Source organism: Eubalaena glacialis, chromosome X (assembly GCF_028564815.1).
Source record: "Eubalaena glacialis isolate mEubGla1 chromosome X, mEubGla1.1.hap2.+ XY, whole genome shotgun sequence".
NCBI classification, from domain to species: domain Eukaryota; kingdom Metazoa; phylum Chordata; class Mammalia; order Artiodactyla; family Balaenidae; genus Eubalaena; species Eubalaena glacialis.
The window spans coordinates 121,984,643-122,008,547 of NC_083736.1; the positions used below are offsets into that span (position 1 = coordinate 121,984,643).

General features: G+C 36.6%; 1 protein-coding gene across 1 annotated transcript in view; it reads left to right on the forward strand.

Annotated features, from left to right (window-relative positions):
* The window catches only part of HPRT1 (hypoxanthine phosphoribosyltransferase 1), a 32,651-nt gene that overhangs the window by 3,983 nt on the left and 4,763 nt on the right, over positions 1-23,905 (forward strand). Inside the window, exons 2-6 of the mRNA XM_061179427.1 lie at positions 6,409-6,515; positions 7,932-8,115; positions 18,029-18,094; positions 21,678-21,695; positions 23,774-23,856. Of these exons, the coding sequence (XP_061035410.1) occupies positions 6,409-6,515; positions 7,932-8,115; positions 18,029-18,094; positions 21,678-21,695; positions 23,774-23,856 (458 nt within the window). The remainder of the gene's footprint in view (positions 1-6,408; positions 6,516-7,931; positions 8,116-18,028; positions 18,095-21,677; positions 21,696-23,773; positions 23,857-23,905) is intronic.

The following is a 23,905-nucleotide window of genomic DNA, read 5'->3' on the forward strand; positions in this document are numbered from 1 at the left end:
TCTCAATAATCTTTCATATTAATAAAAGTGCCTTGTAGATTTTACCATTAACAAGTATATTACAGATAGGTTAGAATTTGAGAGCTATGTTTTGAAGCTCTGAGGAGATGCAGTCAGATTTCGGAACTGTCTGGGTAAATGGTAAGTAACTGAGAGCTATTAATAACCTATCCTTTGGCCATTTCTGGCTAAACTGGAAATCAGAGTAGGAAAGGTGGATCTGCAGAGAAACCACATTTCATTTGTTTACCACTTCCAGCCCCTCCAGGGCTCTCCCCCAAATATCTTGGGGTTGGGCCCTCCCCAAAGCCATCCAGGACCTTCTTTGCGATCTTTAGCCATTTTATGTTAAGTTCATATGTTGAAGCTCTAACCCCCAATGTGATGGTATTTGGAGATGGGGCCTTTGGAAGGTAATTAGGATTAGGTATGGTCATGAGGGTGGGGCCCTGGTCTTTTAAGAAAGACACCGGAGAGTTCCCAGCCCCAGCGCTCAGCACACAGATAGCTAGGAGAAGATGGCTGCCTACAAGCCAAGAGAAGAGGCGTCAGAATGAAACCTGCTTTGCTGGCCCCTTGATTTTGGACTTCCCAGCCTACAGAACTGTGAGGAATAAATTACTGTTGTTTAAGCCCCCCGGTCTACAGTATTTTGTTGTGGCAGACTAATGCAGTTCTTTTAGAAGGTGTTGGTAATAACCATGTGCTTAGACATGCAACACCAAGTCACAAATAATAAAACAGATGTGATTTACACTCATATATAAAGTTGGGCATTGCTATTGCCTAGTTGGTTTAGAAGGCTGTGCTAATTCAGTATCAGAGGCATGCCAGTCTAATTTACTCAGTTTATATCCAGGCAACAGAATATAATGACTACTTTAAGCTTGATATTGCTTTAGGAGGGAGTCATTGGTGCTGGCTGACCTTGGGTTCCATGTTTATCTTTAGTGTGTATAACCGCTTTTGATAATCACACGTTTGTGGGCTTGTGAAGTTAGATTTGGTACAGGTTATAAGCTTTAATGTGCTGTATAGTTAGTTGTATGTGTATATGTCTTTTCCATTAGATTATACGCTCTTTGAAGGCTCTAAATTTATAATCTTTGTATCCCCCTACAAAATCTATTGCATAGTACCTTAATCAAGGTGGATGCTGAATGCATTTTTATGTAATTAAACATATTGCAATCCCTTCCTATCAAAGTACCCACTGGATTGTTAACTAATCCATGTTAGATGGGGTTAATTAATACCAGATATTAACCAATATCAGATGGAACAAATAAGGGCTGATAAGATTAAAGGCCACCAAGTATATTTCTGTCTAGCTCTTCTAGAGATTGAGATTATTAGGCCTGTTTAATATGAAGCTTTGGTGCTTGGGATGATTAAAACAAATTCCTGTCTGTTGAATTATATCTTCTGTTATTTCTTATTATCAGTGGTCTAGGTGCAAGCAAGGCTTCTGAGTGAGAGTTTGAGTACCCTCCTAAACTCCCATAATACTTTTTCTGTATTTTTAAAATAGTTTCACACTGTCTTATGGTTATTCATGTATATGTCATATCTTCTACTACACTGTAAGCTCTTTGAGGGTAGTTGTGTCAAACTTATCTAATCCTCTCTAGTATGTACAACATAGTAGGTACTCAATAAATATTTGAGTGTTAGTGATAAGAATTACAGGTTCTGAATAAGGTCCTCACCATTTAAAAATTACTATTCTAATACATACTTGATCATTAAATATGAATTTTTAAAACTTGGATTTTTCATTAATGTAAAATTGAGAAAAAGTGATGTTGGTGCCTTGTTATCATTTAAATAAATTACTTCCTGTTTAACTTTATTTGAAACATACACAAGTACACATATTAGTATAATGAACCCTCATGTAGTCCTTGCCCAGTTCTGACAATTATCTTTGCATGGCCAAATCATACGTTTCTTAAATTAGGACCCCCATAAATACACCCCATGTATTTATAGTGAATTATAACAAAGTTGTGAATTTATGCCTAAAGTACCTCAAGTGATGCAGGTTTTATGAATTCTTATTTTTGCCTTTTGGGAAGAGTTATATTGACATTTTTTTTTTATCTTGAAATAACATATCAACCCTTTTACACTGAATGTGATATGTAAATCTAATAGTATCGATTGAAAATAAAACCTTTTGAATTGGAAAAAAAATTTTTTTAATTAAAAAACATTTATTTGCCACGCCACACGGCTTGTGGAATCTTAGTTCCCCAACCAGGGCCCTCAGCAGTGAAAGCGCGGAGTCCTAACCACTGGACCGCCAGGGAAGTCCCTGAATTGGAAATTAATTTGGCGTGTTGACAGAGAGAGAATTCCTATTTGGGAGGTACATCCGTGCTGGTCTGTCTGTGTTAAACTGCATGTTTGGGATGAACTCTGGGCAGAATTCACATTGGCTTTGATTGAGACAGACAAGACTCTTGAAGTTCTTAGGCTGCCTGCAAAACCCATAGCCAGGCACTGAGCCATTTTCACAGAACCAATAGGCTTTATAAGTGTTGCATGTTTCAAAGAGTCCTGGGTGGGTCCTGGTTTATGCTTGTGGCAGAAGCAGTGAGTAACTGGGAGGAAGGGGTGAGTAAGTCTCAGGGAAGCCATTTTGGCGCTCCGGATCTTGACTTTAAAGCACTATGAAATGGTACGTTTTCATTCTTGTCAGGTAATAGCAGATCTGTTCTGATGAGCCTGATGTCAATGTTTATCCTCTCGTAGCATCTAGCAAGGTCTAGCTCTTCTTTTCCCAGAACTTTTAACTAAATTTCAGTTTATAAAATTTAGAAAAGTAATGCTTGCTTGTTATGAAGCATTATAAAAGTAATGCTTGCTTGAAATACTCTTGTAGGTGACACAAATGTCCTAGTCCCATTCTTTTTTTTCTTTTTTTAAACATCTTTATTGGAGTATAATTGCTTTACAGTGGTGTGTTAGTTTCTGCTTTATAACAAAGTGAATCAGCCATACATATACATATATCCCCATATCTTCTCCCTCTTGCGTCTCCCTCCCACCCTCCCTATCCCACCCCTCTAGGTGGTCACAAAGCACCAGCTGATCTCCCTGTGCTATGTGGCTGCTTCCCACTAGCTATCTGTTTTACATTTGGTAGTGTATATATGTCCATGCCACTCTCTCACTTCGTCCCAGCTTACCCTTCCCCCTCCCCGTGTCCTCAAGTCCATTCTCTACGTCTGTGTCTTTATTCCTGTCCTGCCCTTAGATTCAGAACCATTTTTTTAATTTTTTAGATTCCATATATATGTGTTAGCATAGGGTATTTGTTTTTCTCTTTCTGACTTACTTCACTCTGTATGACAGACTCTAGGTCCATCCACCTCACTACAAATATAATTCAATTTCGTTTCTTTTTATGGTTAATATTCCATTGTATATATATGCCACATCTTCTTTAGCCATTCATCTGTCGATGGACACTTAGGTTGCTTCCGTGTCCTGGCTATTGTAAATAGAGCTGCAATGAACACTGTGGTACATGACTCTTTTTGAATTATGGTTTTCTCAGGGTATATGCCCAGTAGTGGGATTGCTGGGTCGTATGGTAGCTCTATTTTTAGTTTTTTAAGGAACCTCTGTACTCCCATTCCTTTTATAGTAAATGTCTTCTGAAATAAGCCTGATGACAATGTTTAGCAGATACATTAGTACTTCACCTTAGAGGACCTGGCATAATCTTTTGCCCCTCAAAATAGGATTTTTTTTCCTGCATATGAAAGTAATACATGTTTTTTAAAAAACAAATCAATATTGACTTCGCACCTCGTGCCGAGCGAGTGCCTGTGCCCTGTGTGCTGCTGGGGCTTACCTGTGGGCACGTCCCAGTCCACCTGCCCGAATCGCTGCCGGACTCCTGGCCACGTGCTCCAAGCGGAAGCGGTGCACAGCTAGTACCAGTCTGACACGACGGTACTTGAAATTCCACCAAAGTCTGGAAAACTCAGAGCTCTTGGGACTGAAAGAGAGATGACGTGAACCTCAAATTTCTTAGAATATAATTATCAATTCTGTGAATAATAAATGTATCTTAAATATATATTTTAAAAATTTATTGAAAACCAAGCTACTTGTCCTTAAGCACCTAATACAGTGCTGACTGAAGGAGGAGGTACTCAATAGATATTAACTGATGCAGTGAGATTTAATTATGGTTTGACCAATATTTCTTGCAAACTGCCAAAGTTCATGTCATCAGCTTCTTGAATGTGTTTTGGAAGATACTTAGTCTTGAATGTCATGTGAGCCAGAGTATTATAATTGTGGTTTGTGTCTTTGAATAAGCTTTAAATATAATGCTGAGTGGGAATTATAAATCAACTATAAATTTTTTAAAAAGTGAAATTGGCAGTGGGAAAAAAAAAAGAAGTCAAAGTATAGAAAGTGGCAGGTCCCCACTTCTTACAGTTGACTATCGTTTGGTATATTCTTCCATACCCACCCTTTCTTTCTTCCTCTCTCCCTCTCTCTCCTGTTTTTTTAATTTTTTGTATTAAAATTTTTTTGTTTGTAGATTTGGTTTTTTTTTTTTAAACATCTTTATTGGAGTATAATTGCTTTATAATGGTGTGTTAGTTTCTGCTTTATAACAAAGTGAATCAGCTATACATATACATATATCCCCATATCTCCTCCCACTTGCGCCTCCCTCCCACCCTCCCTATCCCACCCCTCTAGGTGGTCACAAAGCACCGAGCTGATCTCCCTGTGCTATGCGGCTGCTTCCCACTAGCTAACTATTTTACATTTGGTAGTGTATATATGTCCATGCCACTCTCTCACCCTGTCACATCTTACCCCTCCCCCTCCCCCTCCCCATATCCTCAAGTCCATTCTCTAGTAGGTCTGTGTCTTTATTTCTGTCTTGCCACTAGGTTCTTCATGACCTTTTTTTTCCCCTTAGATTCCATATATATGTGTTAGCATACGGTATTTGTTTTTCTCTTTCTGACTTACTTCACTCTCTATGACAGACTCTAACTCCATCCACCTCACTACAAATACCTCCATTTCATTTCTTTTTATGGCTGAGTATTCCATTGTATATATGTGCCACATCTTCTTTATCCATTCATCTGATAGATTTGGTTTTAATATATCGTAAAATTTCCCCATACTTTTCACATATATGTATAAAAACACATACTACCACAAATAATTTATAAGAAAGACTTGATATTTTTAAAAAGCAATATGTACTCACTGAAGAAAATTTGGAATATATAGTATAAAGAGCTAAATAAAATCGCTGTAACTCCCCTCCCCAAGACAAAAGCTTTTTATGACTTTGTTATATTTTTTTCTGTGTTTATAGGTCTATTATATAATTATAAAACTGTAATCATAGTACATTTTACCACCACAGGTACCACATCATCAGTGTTATTAAACATTTTGCATTACAGGGACTGGACGTATCAAGACGACCAGTATGTGGTCCTACTCAAACAATCTTAGAGTATCTACTATGAAGGCACCTCATGAGTTGATTATAACAATCTCAGACTTCTAGAAGTTTGGATTTTTAAGGAATCACTTAGCTTTTTTTGGTGATTTTTTTTTTCCTACTGTGAGATGAGAGAGACTCTTTGAGTTTGAGGTGGGGAACAGCAGTTTTTCTTGTTCACTGTGATATTTTAACTTGTTAGACTACACTGTATTAAACATTTTTTACTAAATTTTTAAACATATGCAAAAGTCGGGAGAATAATATAATGGATCCCCATATACTCATCACACGTTTATAATGTTATCAAGATTTTGCCACATTTGTCTTAGCTCTTTAAAGTTTTTCTTTTACTCTGCTGAACTAAAGAAAATTTCATATCATGTCATTTTACTTCTGTAATCTTTTTTTTAAAATTAATTAATTAATTTCTTTTGGCTGTGTTGGGTCTTCGTTTCTGTGCGAGGGCTTTCTCTAGTTGCGGCAAGCGGGGGCCACTCTTCATCGCGGTGCGCGGGCCTCTCACTATCGCGGCCTCTCTTGTTGCGGAGCACAGGCTCCAGATGCGCAGGCTCAGCAGTTGCGGCTCACGGGCCCAGTTGGTCCGCGGCATGTGGGATCTTCCCAGACCAGGGCTCGAACCTATGTCCCCTGCATTGGCAGGCAGATTCTCAACCACTGCGCCACCAGGGAAGCCCTACTTCTGTAATCTTAACTATTCATCTCTAAAACATGTGGTTGATTTCTTATATAACTATAATTCATTATCATACCTACGAAATTACAGAAAGTTCTTGATATCTCATACCTAAATTTCTGTGATAGGCTAAGGTTTTTAAACGTCTAAATCCAATCAAGTGTTTGTATCATGAAATGCTGTCATTGAAACAGCCATATTTCTTTTTCAGATTAGTGATGATGAACCAGGTTATGACCTAGATTTATTTTGTATACCTAATCATTATGCTGAGGATTTGGAAAAGGTGTTTATTCCTCATGGACTAATTATGGACAGGTTAGTATGATCTTAAATTGAAATTTTGTTTTTTTCTTATATTAATTTCAAGTGTCAGCAACTGTTTTAAGTAGTTGATGTTTGAACATGAACTAGACCAGCTTGTCACATAATAGATGCTTTCTGTTTTACAAGCCCTCTTGACAAAAAAAGGGAGGAAGGGAGAGCTTACTAATTACCCAGTATAAGTCATGGTATACTGGGAATCTGTAGGGAGTAGAATAAAGTAAATATTGAAGGGAGATTGGAAGAATGAACTCTAGGCACAAAGTCTTTGATTTCTCAACCCTGAACAGGGTAATGGACTGGGGCTGAATCACGGGAAGACAAGGTCAGATTTTGATGATTATGCACGTCTAGCTTGAAAATTTCCCGTTAAATGAATTGCAGTGAAAAACTTTACTTGTTATTTAAATGCTTGCCTTGTGTGTCTGGCTGTTGTTTTTTGTTTTAAAATTATAATATCAGTATTATAACTCTATTCTAATATAGCTATATTCTAGAATTCTAAAATATTCTAACTATAGAGGCTTAAACAAGAAGAGTAAAGTTCTCTCAGCCTGCTGTACACATTTCCTCCCTATACATTGGCCATGTACATATACTATATATTTTAACACATGGGTATTACTATCATATAGGTCTAAAATTTATTGGGCATTTTTTCATATTAATACATCCAGAACTATCTCATATATTTTAAAGGTTGCATGGCATTCCATTTTCTGGCTGTACCATAATTGATTTAACCAGTTCCTTATTGATAGATGCAAGATGTCTCCATTATTTTGCTTTTGCATATCATACTAGAAGGGAACATCCTTTTATAGATGTTTGGGCAGTTGCTCAAATTTATCCACGGGGAAATTTTGTGACAAGGGGAAGGTGTTTATTGAATGTTTTGATACTGCCAAATTATCCTCCAAAAAGTTTATATTAATTTATACTCCCAATGGTATATGAGAGTGCTCTTTCCTCACAATCTCTTCTAATATTGTATTATTGGAATTTGCTGGTTTGATAGGTGAAAATTGTATCTTATTTTAATTTGCGTTTTTAAAATTTATGATAGATGTAACAGTACACTTGGATTTTGAAGGTTTTTGAAATTTTTATCTTCGCTTTATGAGCAAGGATATTATACTTCATGGGGGCAAAGGATGTGTTTTGTCGAAGTTTAATCTTTTTTTTTTTTTTTTTACTGCTTGGCTGCACCTCGCAGCTTTCGGGATCTGAGTTTCCCAGACCAGGGATCGAACCTAGGGCCGCGGCAGTGAAAGTGCCTAGTCCTAACCACTGGACTGCCAGGGAATTCCCCTGGAAGTTTAATCCTTAAGGAATGTTTGTTGTAAAGTTTAAATGTTCCTTTTATAACATAATTTAATTTCTATTAAATTCTTGATTTTATTTCTGTAGGACCGAACGGCTGGCTCGAGATGTGATGAAGGAGATGGGAGGCCATCACATTGTGGCCCTCTGTGTGCTCAAGGGGGGCTATAAATTCTTTGCTGACCTGCTGGATTACATCAAAGCACTGAACAGAAATAGTGATAGATCTATACCCATGACTGTAGATTTTATCAGACTGAAGAGCTACTGTGTAAGTATATTTAATGCATGTTTAAAATAAACATGGCATTTTTATTATATGTATCCTATATGTATGAGCTTTAACTGGTTATATATAAATTCCATTTGCTTATAACTTTTATACAACTAAAGAACCAAAATTGATTTACATAATAGATAAAAACAAAACCATATGAATTCTAAAATTCAAATTAACATTAATTTGACATGAAGGACTGTGTTTTGCTGAAATAAAAAACAAAACAAAACAAAAACACCCATGGCAACTGTAGGTTTTCCTGTATGTTTTTGAAGCTCTGCAAACTACACTTACATGTTCATTTTACTTGGTTAGAGTGAGATTTTCTAATATATTCCCTAGTACTGTATATCCAAGTGAATATTGTCTTTTTCAAACTAGTCGCCTATACTTATTTTAAAGGTTCTTTGGTTTAGTTTAGTTTTGTTTTGGATTTTGAAAAACCCGTTTTCGGAACTGCTCTTGGGACTTGGGGGATATACTCTTTTGACTGTACTTACTGGTGGCAGATGTCCTCTCTGGAGCTAGATTGACTTGCGGGGGAGTCGTATTTGGAGTTAGGTGTGCGTAATAAGGTGGGTCAATGGTTGTCTCTTAGAAAGCACGAATGGAGCGAGAGCATTAGCACATTGAAAAGACCACTTTTGAGTCACAGTCGCTCTGTCTGTGTCACACAATCTCAAATGCTTCAGAATATTGACACTTGTGGGGTGAACCAAAATCCATGTCATCTTTACACATGAATTTCATCATCCACAATTTCTTTGATCGTGTGAATGTTTGATTTTTATTACTTCATACTGTTGCTTTTTTTCTGGTTGCATGTTGTCATTGTAGTTCCTGAGAGTTACTGTTTTCCTTAAAAATAGGATTTTTCCTAGCTTCTTCAAGGATTAAGATGAATGTCTGATCTTTGCTCTTTCATGAATCAGTATTGTAGTGCATCTTTGTAGAAACTTGGCTTATGTTTACATTTTCATTGAGAATAAGACCACTTATCTACATTTAACTTTCAGCCTCCATTCTCTTCGTTAATCATCTATTTGACCCAAGTCTTTGACCTTTTTCCCATTTTCATCAGTCCTGTGGCTGATTGGACAGCCATTGAAGTATTATCATAGACATTTTCCCTATCCTGTTAAAACCCTTTGTGCTCATATATCATGACATTACTTCATACTCATAAGCTCCTTTTAACTTGTCAAAGTCTCACTTGAATTAAAGACTTGCTTAAATACAAAATTTGGATTTTGACTCAACAGAAGTTATTTATTTTGCTGATTTACACTAAGATTTAATTCTAGGCAGTATAGCTGCCCAGACTTTAATATGTTGTTGCTTAGAGGCAAAACATGGGCTTACAGTCCAGGGCGTGATTTCTCTGTTTGGTCTTCTTAAGCACCGCCCCCCCCGCCCCCCACATGTGCACATAAAAATCAATTTTGTTACTTTATGACTTATACTTCATTGCTCTGGGGACTTGTGCAGAATGTTCTTTCTTTGAAAAGAAAGCTCATTAAAAAACTGAGAGGAGTTTAATATTTTCTTTTTAAGAGTATTTTATAGTTATAGAGCAATTTTGAAGCGGTAGAAACACTTTGACATTTTAATTCCATTTTCTACTTCTAGTTTTTTTCCTATTAGTTGTTTTTTATTTTTATTTTTTTGTTTGTTTGTTTTTGGCCACGCTGCGTGGCATGCAGGATCTTAGTTCCCCAACCAGGGATCGAACCTGTGCCCCCTGCAGTGGAAGCGTGGAGTCTTAATCACTGGACCGCCAGGGAAGTCCTAGTTTTTTTCCTATTAGTTTCAGATCTTAGAGGATTGTTAAGCTGAACTCCTCAACTGATAAAAGGTGTTGGAACCTTCAACATGATTAAAGCAAACATTTAGGTAAATTTTCACGTAGAGAAAAAAATATCTGTTCTGTTTTATGTGAAATTCTGTGTAGATTTACTACTAAACAATAGAAATTAGGAAAACCATATACTTTCTGTTGATTTGAAGTAACATTTCTACCCTATTTAATAATTCATCAGCTTGTTGTGGAAGATATTCCCATGTGCCTATAAAAAAAACAGGCAATTTAATTTGATATAATCATAAAATGGGAATTTAAAATTGTTTGCAGCATCAGTAACATTGACGTTAATGCAGTTTTACATGTTGATCTTGACCAGTTTGAAACAGTGAATTAAACACTAACTGATCTGTACTTATCCTATAGAAATGCTCCATGAACTATTAAATGTTCCCAGAATATATAGTCATAATAATATTAACACACCCCATCTAGTTTTTCTTCAGAATGAAAATTGTATTTTTCCGATTAAAAAATACATGTTTATTATAAAGAACATACAACCACAGAAAATTATAAAGGAATTAAGTCACCCTAAATTCCACTACCACTTTTATTTCTAATATTTTGAAGAATTTTCTCTCTGTGTATACACACTCACATTATAGTTTACATACTCTTAGAGTAGCTAGGCAGAATTTTATTTGCTTAGTGCCTAGTTGACAAATTGCCTGGGGATTCCAAATACCATGTTTCATTAAATCTTAGATAGCACTGATTTTAAGATTTACCAGTATTTTTTGTACTGCTAAGAAAGAAGACGCTGTCAGTTATTGTTGTAAGTTGCTGTCGATTGCAATATGTCAGTTTCAGGGGTATTAAAATGTGAATGTACATCTTAGAACAATAAAATGTAGTACTATATATTCAATGACTTTTCTATCCCTAAGGCTCTGTGATATTAAAAAAAGAAACAGTTGATAAGTGTGCAAATGTATTTTCTCTGTTGTGAGTTCAATTTTGCAGTGAATTTTTTTTTTTTTTACTAAAATAGTTTAATTAAAAAAAAATGAGGAAGTCTTGAGAGGGAAAGTTGTCCGACAAGTAAATTTTTTGTGGGAATATTTTTTGTGGACCGTAAGCAAAGGAGAAATTAACCTGATTTATGGTGTGTCCAGACTAAATGGCTTACGTTAAAATGAAATTCTTCTTAGAATTTTATTTTATTTATTTTTCATTATTATTATTTTTAAATATTTATTTCTTTATTTATTTGGTTGTGTCGGGTTTTAGTTGCAGCAGGTGGGCTCCTTAGTTGTGGCATGCATGTGGGATCTAGTTCCCGGGCCAGGGATCGAACCCAGGCCCCCTGCATTGGGAGTGCAGAGTCTTAACCACTGCGCCACCAGGGAAGTCCCTCTTCTTAGGATTTTAAATCTTGCAGAAAACTTCTGAGTTATGAATTATTATCTCCATGTACATTTGAGAACAATGAGGGGCAGAGGGATTAAGTGACTTGCCCAGGATCATACAGGTCTTCAATTTGAACACAGGCCTTTAATTCTGTGCAGAACTGAGAGTCTTATTTGGGAAAACTTTGAACTGACTTGGATCCTCTAATATGGGCTTCCTATTATTTTTTCAGAAGTTTTGCATGCAAACAATTCATTTTGCCAGTTATGGGATTTTTCCTCAGTTAGGGTCAAGGTTCATAAAGCTATAAGTTTCAGTCTTAATCTTGGAAGTCACTTGATTAGTAGCTTGATTAGGCTATCTGTTTAGTATATCAAAGGTACAAATTACTTTATAGCGATTTGTTATTTGTAAGAAGCTGACTTTTTGAGTGAGCTTGTTGAAGAAAAATGCAGAAAATATTGGAGTAGTTTCTTAAAGTGTCTCTTCTAAGAAGAGGTCAGTAGCTTTTGGTCTGACACTTTTCTCTGTATGTATTTAGTCAATTGCTTTAAGGTATGCTTTTTTCTCCAGAACAGTTGACGTTAAATGTAAACGTACCACTTTGATGTTGACACTAGATAGTCTAAAGCTTATCTTCTGTAAATCTATCTATTTATATATATATAAAGAAAGTGAAGTGATTTATGCCTTTCTCCTGCTTATTGAACTAAGACCATAGACGTGGATGGAGAAAAGAATTTGTTCAGTTTAAATTGGCAGGAATGGGGATGTGTACTGTCCATGGTATAAGGAAACGCTAACAGAACTAGGGTCAAAAGTATACTTTCTAACTCTTGCCTGTGGATTTTCACTGTGATGTAGTCCTTGTTGGACAACTTAGTTTTTATGTAAGCACCCTGATTAGTAGAACATGAAGGTAGTGGTCAGGTTTGGCCCCATGAAACCACAACTTCTATTTTTTAAAAAAATTAAGGAGGGACTTCCCTGGTGGCGCAGTGGTTAAGGATCCGCCTGCCAATGCAGGAGGCACGGGGTCGAGCCCTGGTCTGGAAAGATCCCACATGCCGTGGAGCAGCTAAGCCCATGGGCCACAACCACTGAGCCTGCGCTCTAGAGCCCGCGAGCCACAACTACTAAGCCTGCGTGCCACAACTACTGAAGCCCGCACGCCTAGAGCCCGTGCTCTGCAACAAGAGAAGCCACTGCAATGAGAGGCCCGTGCACTGCAACGAAGAGTAGCCCCCGCTCGCCGCAACTAGAGAAAGCCCGCGTGCAGCAACGAAGACCCAACACAGCCATACATACATACATACATACATACATACATACATAAATAAAGTTTTAAAAATTAAGGAAATTGATTAATTCACTCAGCAAACACATTACTACCTGTTGTATGCAAGGTACTGTCTTTTAGGCCATGAAGAGTGGTTCTATTGAACATGTTTATCAGATCCTAGTCCCAAACCAGACATGGAATGAAAAGCAAGAAGACAGGATGCAATAACTTCTGAAGGTTTGAAAACAGTGTACTTGAAAATACCAGATATTAAATATCAGCACTAACATTTCAATCTTTTCTGGTACCCTGTTGTACTAAATGATATCTTTGATGTGTTTAGAGCAATGCTGACCAACAGAACTTTCTGTGATGATGGAAATGTTCTGTGTCTGTGTTGTCTAGTACAGAGCCACTAGCCACATGTGACTGTGAGGCTGTGAGATATATCTCGTGCAACAGAGGATCTGTTTTTTTTTTTTTTTGGCCACACTGCGTGGCATGTTGAATCTTAGTTTCCCGACCAGGGATTGAACCCATGCCCTCTGCAGTGGAAGCGTGGATTCGTAACCACTGGACCCCCAGGGAAGTCCCTGAATTTTTAGTTTTATTTAATTTTAAATAATGTGGTTAGTGGTTATTATATTGGATAGTGCAGGATTAGATGATCTGTAAGGGCCCTGCTTCACCAGCATCATTTTTAAAACTGATAATAGCTTCTCTTTCCTTTAAAGCAACATTTTAAGTTTAAAATAACAGGTAAATAAATTGACTTATTACCTGGGCCTATATCCTTCCAGACTTATTATTTTCTGCATATATTTTTAGAAAATTGGATATCTGCCGTTTTTCATCTGAGTTGCAGTCTACCTCTAAAAGTTTATGATTCTAATATTCTCACTTTTGCTGATATTTGATCAGGGTACAGGAAAACAGTTAAAGGACACAGAGGATGGTTGAAATTATCATGTGAAGAGAAAATATGATTGAGTGTGGTGGACTTGGGACCTAGCTGGATGTAGAAGGAACAGTTGTTTCCCTATAACTCCATTCTAGGGTCCTAAAGAATGATCTGAAGTTCACTGCAAAAAGGAAGCCACATATTGCTAAGCCACTAAGTGCTAAGGCTGGACTTCCTACCTCAGTAATACTCCTAGTCTCACCCTCTTGGGAGCCCAGTTTTGGTGATTAACCTCTCTGCATTCTCGTATGGTCTCAACCTGTTTGTTCCAAGCCGTTCTTTTGCAGCCCACTCATTAACGTGTTTTCACACAGCTTTCTCTCCTCTTTTCCTATACCAAGCTTCAGTTCTTGTTGCTACCTAGAGGTTTGCAAAATTTTTAGGGATAGACAAATAAGAAAGTTCCTTCCTATTTCCCTTCTCTTTTTTTCACGTAGACTCAAGAAAAGGTAGATAAAATGGAAACACAGACACTGAGGGTATGTATTTGGTAGACCCAAAGAGCTTCTCTGGGGATTTTATGTAGTTGACAGTGACATTCTGAGTTAAGGACAGATTGGGCTCTGCCATGCCAGTCCCATCATCTCCTTAAAGATGAAGCACATAAGAGTCACTCAGTAATGAAATGCAGCAGGGATACAGTGGGAAGCTTGTCATAGACAGGAAGGGAGGGAGCAAGGGAAAATTCTCTGGTGGGGTAATTGTTTCATGGGTGCCATTTGTATGCAATTTAGGCACTTATACCTGTATTCTAGCACAGTGGACTGTAACATTTTTCTTAAATGAATCTTCTGTATTACCCTTCATTTAAAAGGTGGCTGTGTTTCCAGAAAAAGGAGCCTCGAAGCTAAAACCCTTGGGGCGAACAGAGATACGGAGATTTAGATCTAGTGCAGCAGCAGTGTCTTGCGTGCTTGGAGTTCTCTGGTCTCTTACCCTATCACCATCGCCTTTGGATCACAGGGTTTTTTCCATACTTTTCAGTTCTCAGATCTTTACTCCTTTTCTCTGTAAAAAAGGGTCAATTGAAGTCGACTGTAATACCAAATTTATACAGAAGATGTCGCTATTTATCTTGATTTACTGTGTAAATCGTTTACTACTGTGATTCGCTCTCATTGAAAGCTTCAGGTTTCATACAGTTTTTGTTTTTTTTTTTTTTGCTATTAATTCTCTGTCTTTGAAACTCTAGGTTTTAAGTTAGTTAGAATAAGAGGTGTCCGAAATTTCCTTAAGATGAGAAGTAATATGCAAGAGTTTTTTGATATTGGTAGTCATACTTATGTATCTTACGTTTAGTTTGCAACACTGTATACTGTTGGCCCATTTGTGTTTTTCAAAAATAACACTCCATAAAATACGGACACATATATAGAAGTGTATGACAAAAATAGAAGTACAGGCACACCTCGTTTTATTGCACTTCACTTTTTTTTAAATAATTTTTTTTAATATTTATTTTTTGGCTGTTTTGGGTCTTAGTTGTGGCATGCAGGATCTTTCGCAGTGCATGGGCTCTGTAGTTGTGGCACACGGGCTTAGTTGCCCTGCGGCATGTGGGATCTTAGCTCCCCAACCAGGGATCAAACTGGTGTCCTCTGCATTGCAAGATGGATTCTTAACCACTGGACCACCAGGGGAGTCCCTATTGCACTTCACTTTATTGTGCTTTGCAGATACTGCATTTTTTATAAATTGAAGGTTTGTGGCAGTTTTGTGTCAAGCAAGTCTATTGATGCCATTTTTCCAGCAGCACTTGCTCTCTTTGTGTCTCTGTGTCACATTTTGGTAATTCTCGCAATAGGTCAAACTTTTTCATTATTATTATATTTGTTATGGTGATCTGTGATTAGTGATCTTTGATGTTACCATTACAAAAAGATTAAGACTCACTGAAGGCTCACATGATGGTTAGCATTTTTATTTTTTATCTATTTATTTATTTATTTGGGGTGGGGCGGGGTTTTACCATAGTTTCATGTTTTATTTTTAAAGAAACTGCTGAAATGTTTTCCAGAGTGGCTGTACCATTCTACATTCACATAAACAAAGTATAAGTGATCCAGTTTCTCTGCATCCTCCACAGTATTTGACGTCACTATTTTATTTTATTTTTAAATTAATTTTTATTGGAGTATAGTTGATTTACAATGTTGCGTTAGTTTTTGCTGTACAACAAAGAGAATCAGTCATACATATACATATATCCACTCTTTTTTAGATTCTTTTCCCATATAGGCCATTACAGAATATTGAGTAGAGTTCTTTGTGCCATACAGTAGGTCCTTATTAGTTATCTATTTTATATATAGTAGTGTGTGTATGTCAATCCCAATCTCCCAATTTATCCCTGCCCCTTTCCCCCTGGTAACCATGTTTGTTTTCTACATCTGTAACTCTATTTCTGTTTTGTAAGTAGGTTCGTTTGTACCATTTTTTTAGATTACACATATAAACAATAGCATTTTTTAGCAATAAAGTATTTTTAAATTAAGGTATTGTACATTGTGTTTTTAGACATAATGCTATTGCACACTTAATAGACTACAGGACAGTGCAAACATAACTTTTATGTCCACTGGGAAACCAAAAAATTCGTGTGACTTGCTGTATTGTGACACTCACTTTATCGTGATGATCTGCAACCAAACCAGAAATATCTGAGGTATGCCTGTATATAAAAGTAGAAAGTCTTCTTATCCCTTCTCACTACTCAGAGGTAATTGCAGTTATAAGCTTTTTAAAAATGCTGAACAGAAATGGTTTCGTAGGCAACACATTGCTCTGTAACTTGGTGTTTTTAGTTACCATTGTTCATGTCAGTGTGTATAGATTATCAGATTCTTTTTAATAGCTCCACAGTATTACATTGTGTGGATGAACTTAATTTAAATAGTTCCCTGTTAATAGACATGCTGGTTGTCTCCAATTTTTGTTTTTTGTAACAGTTGATACAATGAACATCCTTGTATGTACCTTTGCACACTTGTGTTTTTGTAGCTTTGATTCCTGGAAGTGGGATTGCTGGGGCAAATGGCATGCGTGTTTACAATTTTAATAGGTATGGCTATATCTTTTTCAAAGGACAGTGTACTGATTTATACTCTCACCAACAACAAGGGTGCTTGTTTCCTGTCACTCTTGCCAAAATATATATCATCAGGCTTAAGTTTTGCCAGTGTGAATGGGTGAACAGTAGAATCATGTTGTTTGAGTATTTGTTTCTCAGATATCATTTTATATGTTATGACATTCTTTTCTGTGAATTACCTATTCGTGTTCATTCTCCATTTCTCTATTGGATTCTTATTGTTGGAGCCCAATGTATAATAGAAATACTCGTTACAGATCTTTTCTTTCAGTTTGGGTTCGTGTCATGCCTAAGTTTTTACCTTTCTGAGAATGTGAAAATATTCTACGTTTTCTTCTGGTCTGCTTATGGCTTTATTTTTTACGTTTAGATTTTAATCCATCTGGAATTTATTTTTGTGTATGCTGTGAGGTAGGGATCATACTTTATTTTTTTCCCAAATGGATTACTTGTTGATGAAACACCATTTATTGAATAATTCATCTTTTTCTTACTGACTTGAAATACCATCTTTATCATATACTAAATCCTCATATATTTCTGGGTCTGTTTCTGGGCTCTATTCTGTTCCTTGATCTCTTTGTCTATTATTGTGCTGGTACAGCACCATTGTAATTGCCACAGCTTTGGTATGGTTTGCTCTCTGGTAGGGCAAGTCTAAGCTGTTTCATTCACCTGCTCTTTCACTCCAGTTTTCTGTCTTGAATCCAGCACAGCCAAATTATGATCATTATCACCACCAACTACAGTGGGTGTGGAGCATTCCCTTTTGAAACTCTTTTAAGGGTTTCTACTAGATTCTGTGATAGCATAAAACTGGGAGCCTAAGAGGTATGCTTTAAAGGACTACTGATCAGACCTGATTTCCCAGACTGTGCTGAAGATGACCTGGGCCTGAGCTAGACTTTTGAAGGAAATATCTTTGGAGTCGAGTGTGATATAGACGAGACCCTACAACTTGATTGACTCATGGGAATGGTCCAGGGCCAGAACCAGACACCTGTCATGCTAATAACCTCTTTCGTGGTTCAGAAATTACTGAGACTGAAGATGGGCGGCCTCTGTAACACTGCCCACTCGAAAATGGGTGTACCCCATTTTTAGGACTCTTCGAAGCATCAAATCAGTAATGGCCAATTAGAACTTCTTAATTTTTACTAATCTCTAGTTGAAAGTTACCTAGTCATTCATTTCTAGAAACATAATTCTTACAGTTTGTATCATTTAGAATATCATAATGCTATGACATTAGATAGCTAACTTCTTAAATCTTCTAGTTCCCATTTGATAATTTGAAATGTGTGTGTATACATGGAAAGATATACATATATATTTATCTTTTTTTTTTTTAACTAGAATGACCAGTCAACAGGTGACATAAAAGTAATTGGTGGAGATGATCTCTCAACTTTAACTGGAAAGGTATGTATCTTGAAGGGGAAGAAAAGAACATTCCATACCGAGTCAATTAGTAACACTGTGCTTTCAATCCATCACCAAGAGGCAGTTTAGATAGTTATTTATGCACTCAAACAAGGGTTATTTAACCCTTGGAAACAACCTAAGTTAGGTATCTTTCTCTAGGTCATATAGCAAAGAGGCAGCAAAATCCAACATTAAACATCAAGTCTGTGTTGCCAAGTACTGCTGGTATGCTTCTGTGGGGATCTAATTTGGGATCCTTCAAAAGAATATATGGGGGAAAGGACAGTCTTCTTTTTAAAAATAGACAGCACATAGTTTCTTAAAAGATAGAGAAACAGTATAATGTAGTGGCTGAAAGTGTGGGTTCTAGAGCTGGAGAGCTTTGATTCAAAGCCTGGCTCAGTACCTCCTAGCTATGTGACCTTGGGCAGGTGATTTAACCTCTCGTCTCCCGTATGATGCTACTGGCAGTCATCTCAGTGAGTTAAGAGGACTGAGTGATATAATGCATGTAGAGCTCTTAAAACAGTTTCTGGTAGTTAGAACACTTAGTATGTTCAAACATACTGTTATTTTAAGGAATCCCAAAAAAGAGTTTAAAATACATCAAAATTCTTCCAGCATAGACATTTTGCTGAGATAATAGAGCTATTAAAATACTTGAATATTTACAATATTATTCTTCAGATACACTGAAATGATTTTTGAGTAACCAATGATAAATGATGGAATGCTATTTTTTTTCAGCTGCCAGTTACTTTTTTGCTTATAGACACAGTGCCAAATATAAAGGCATAATATCATAAAAGCTTCACAAGAATCCTCGTGAGGTAGATATTATCATCCCCATTTTACAGATCAGGAGACTAAGACTCAGCAAGGTTGAAGGACTTGTCCAAAGTCACACTGCCAGTTAGGTGGTAGAGCTTGAATTTAAATGCAGGTCTATCTGGCTCCAAAGCTCTTTCCTTCCTCTGGTTTTTAGATTTTAATGTTTATAGCTTACTTCACTGAGTATCTGTAAGGCAACTTTTTTTTTTCTTTTTTTTTTTTTTCTTTCTTTTTTTTTTTTTCACACACACACACTGCATTTTATTTTTACAAGAGATAAATAGACTGACACCAAGCATTGTACATGGATGACCACAACAAAAGCAACAATGATTGCAATTACCAAACATGAAACACACTCATACTATGTCATAATATTGACATTCAGTCCAGTAATCCTCCACTGTAACAGCTCCTTTACTTTGCAGTGAAAATTGATTTGTATATTCTTTGTGTAAGGCAACTTTAACATGCAACACTTGTGTCAAATTCTATGGTCCCATATCAGGGTCATGCCAAACTAATGTTGTCTTCCTCAACATCTTTTGAAAACTTCAAAGGAGAAATTATAATCTGTTGACTCTTTTCCCTTCCTGCCAGACCTATCCTCCTTCCCTTTCAGCGTGCTTTGCCCATATTTAGAAGTCATTTGAAGCCCTTACTCCTATAATCAGTTTTTAGTGCTGGAAGGGACCTAGCCTTCAAAGCTTTCTGTGATTCCATTTGACCTTGCCTTTCCCACCTAATGGCTCTGTCCCACTACATAGCTCTGTGATCTTAAAAGGTCTCTGCTTCTAAAATAACTTTCTTTACATGATAGTCACAGTAAGCACATTTATTGTGGAAAAAAACAAGACGCAGAAGTTGGGTGAAGTTGTTTCTTGGTGGTGAGATTATGGGTTATTTAGACTTTCTATTTCAGTTTATCTCTGGCGGATACTGTGTGTGTGCAGATACACATATATATGAATAGTTTTCCCCTTTTTTCCACTTATGGTTGAGAATATGGGCTTTGGACCCTGAAAACCCCTCTTCAAATCTATCCTCTACCACCTGACTATTTTTATGACTTTAGGCAAGTCATTTGACCTCTGAGCCTCATTTTTTTCATTTATTAAGTAAGGATGTAGCTATTTGATGTAAAATAAGCTCTCGGTAACGGTAGCAATTCTCATTCTTTTATTTTTTAAACAGTAATGACATCATACTCTGGATACTGCAATTTTGTGTGGCAAATATTTAATCTCTCAGCCTCATAGTACTAAAAGTCTTTGATTATGATTTAGACAAGGTTTTGCAGCTACTTAGTATTAGAGGCAAGACTAGAATCCAGTTTCTCTGTCTCATAATTCAATGCTCTTTTCAAACTATAATTCCATCCCATGGTGCAAATTGCTGCATCAGTGAGCCAAAGTTACTGATGGGAAAATGTTGTCCTTCAGATGTGCTAGCTGGGCTAGAGAAAATGCTGAGAAAGAACCACATGGTAGGTGGTGAAACAATTATTGGTCCATTAATTGATTACAGTTGGCCCTTGAACAACATGGGTTTGAGCTATGTGGGTCCACTTATATGCAAATTTTTTTCAATAAATCCTTACTACACTACTACATGATCTGTGGCTGGTTGAATCTGTGAATACGGAGGAACTGTGGATATGGAGGGCTGACTGTAAAGTTATATGTGGATTTTCAACTGTGTGAAGGGTCAGTGTCCCTAGTCCCCTTGTTGTTCAAGCATCAACTGTATATTCAGTTTTCCTAAAGATTTAGGTTACAATATCTTTTGAAAAGAGAGAAATTAGTTGTGATATGAGGAAAGGAGTAAATTGCATATGAACTATGGTAGTAATATAATGTATATTATAAAATGCATGCGGTTATAAAATTATAGATTACATAAGGTGAGGTTTAAAAAAAGTTCTAATATTTCTTTCTTTCAACCCAGTGGATCTTGTGTGCCCTACCTTGATAACCACTGACTTAGAAGAGTATATAGAACATTAAAATTCTGATGCTTGTAGGTATGTGATAGAGAAATGAGAACTACAAATAAGCAATATAACATGAATCTTCTTGTAACCAGTATGTGAAATGCTACCTCATTCCCAAGAATAGATATAGGACTCTTCTCTACCTCGGAGGTAATTGTTAGACAGTATTTTCTCTAAGGGTTCTAACAGCTATAAAATTCTGAGACGTAGAAATTGGGGCAAGGGTTTATGGTGGGAGGAAGCATTGGTATCTTTTAGTTTAGTCCAAGAATATGAACACATCCAGAAAATGCAGATCAATTTCAGCCTACTGAGAAAATGCATTTTGAATTGGATTCCATATGGTAAGTTAAATGCATGATTTTGGAGTTATTGTACAAATTATAGTTTTGAATGTTAGACTTGGAATACACGTATTAGTTGAAGTCCCTCATTTTCCACATGGGAAACTGAGGCCCAGAGAAATTTCGTGACTTGCCCAAGATTAGACCTCTGTTTAAGTAATGAAAACTCTTAAAAAATGAACATATGGGTCAAATTTTATTTTTAAAAATTCCATTGCAGTGAAAATTTTATATTAAAGAGTTCCAAATCCCAACAGATGGCCCATTTGTTTAAATCAGGGTTCGATATAGTAAAGTAGCTTAAAGCAAGAATTTGGATAAATCCTTAGAGTTTGTTATGATGTGACTTGAATTATAATTGGAAACACTGTCTGATTCATTGTACTGATTTTCATTTCTCTTTTTCTTCCAGAATGTCTTGATTGTTGAAGTAAGTTTTACATACTTTTAATATAGTGTTTATGATTTTCTAACTTGGTATGCACAGTCCTAAAGGTAACCCAGGGAAAGAAATTCCTTTTCATCAGTTTTAATGGTGGGCTTGTGTTATAAGGGAGTGAGATTGTTTTTTTTCTAAGAAATATTTAGTAATTTACTTTTACTGGATAGTGGAAACATTTTGATATATTTCTTACCCCTCTCTTTTTGGCTTGAAATTTTTTTGTTCCTTTTAAAGTTACACATATCATTCCCATCCATGCTTTTTATGCTTCTATTGTATATATATAACCATATACAAAATATATTTTTTGATAATTTATCTAGTGCTACACTGTATATATTCTCTCTTGCAGCTTGTTATTCTCACTCAAAATTGGCTTTGAGGTTATTCATGTTGAAACATACAGAGTTAGTTCACCTTAAAATCCTTCATAGCATTTCAATGTACAGATCAACCTATTTATTGCCCTACAAATAGGGAGTTTGCTTCCAATTTTTCTTACTACAACAGGGCTGCTAAGAGCATCCTTTTGCGTTGTCCTGTGTGCACGTGTGTGAGTTCCCTCTGGATACAGGCACTTAGAAGTGGAATGACTGGGTTTTAGAATTTGTACATTTTCAATTTTACTACTGTTGTCAAATTACTCATCAAAGTATTTTATATTCCCACCAATAGAATGAGTTCTTACTCTTTTATGTAAAATGGTGTAAGGCTTAAGAGCAACAGTAACCCCGGATTCATTTTTTGTTGTTACCAAGGTTTTTAGAAACTTTAGCTTATAGATTAAAAAATAAACAAATAACACTCTTTTCACAGGGTTTGTGTACATGAGTATCCCTGGGAACTGGTTGCTTTTTTTAAAATGCAGATTCACTAATTCCACTTCAGATTGCTTCATTTTGTCTGGGGTAATGCCGCCTAACAAATTACCACAGACTGAGCAGCTTAAAACAACACACACTGATTATCTCAGTTTTCAGGGGTCAGAACTCGAATACAGGGTAGCTGGGTCCTCTGCCCCAGGTCTCATCAGGCTGAATCAAGGCTGGGGTTCCTATCTCACCTGTGACTCATGGTACTCTTCCAAGTTCATTCAGGTTGTTGGCAGAACTGAGTTCCTGTGGTTGCAGGACTGAGGGCCCCGTTTTCTTGCTAGGCTGTCCTCATGTCCTAGCACATGGCCCTCTCATATTGACAGCTGACTTCTTCAAAACCAGCAGAATCTCTCTCCAGGCTGCTACAGCTGTCTTGTGTAACACAACCTACTGACAACCCCATCATTTCGCAAGTCCCACTCACACTCAGGGAGTGGGGGATTATTCTGAGTGTGTACACCAGGGGGCAGGAGTCCTGGGGGCCATCAGAATTCTGTCTACCACAGCCCAGAAATCTGCATTTTTCACAAATCCCCAGTCCTGATGTTTCTGATGACTTACAGCCCCACTTTGTGAACGCTGCTTTATACCATCTGTAGAGAATATTTTCATTGAAGAGCATTAGGGTTATGGTTTAAGAAATGTTTTCCCAATTAGAGATAGGTTTGTTTTGAATAATGTCCTACTTTTGACTAAATAGCTAAGATTCACTTTCATGTAAAGTAATTCTATATGGTAAAACTTTAATACTTTGGATACTTTTAAGATGGTATAAAGCAGTGTTTCTTGGTGTGGTCTCTTAACCACCTGCATCCGAGAGTTGGAGCATCCTGATCTTGAGTTTATAAAAAATCTAATATCTTTTATAATGAAGGGCAGCACCACAACTCTCTAATAAAATATGTGTGTACATACTTGCATATATATATATTTAAATTAGCTGTCATTGATCTCTTGGTGCCCATAAAATCCAGCCCTGAGGACTGGCATTCCTACTGCTTGCTGAGAGCCAGATGACTTACAGATTCCAGAATATCTCAGTATGAATTGTGGTGAGAATCACTGCACCGAAAAAAAAAATGGCATTATTCCAGTTATATATGGGATTTTGTTTTTTTGTGTTTATATAATGACTGAATTTAAAGGTACGATGGTTTTATTTACCATTTAAATGTCTTTTTTTTTTTAAAGGATATAATTGACACTGGCAAAACCATGCAAACCTTGCTTTCCTTGGTCAAGCAGCATAATCCAAAGATGGTCAAGGTTGCAAGGTATGTATATAACATTTTGACATAGGATACTTTCTTCATTTGAAAAAAG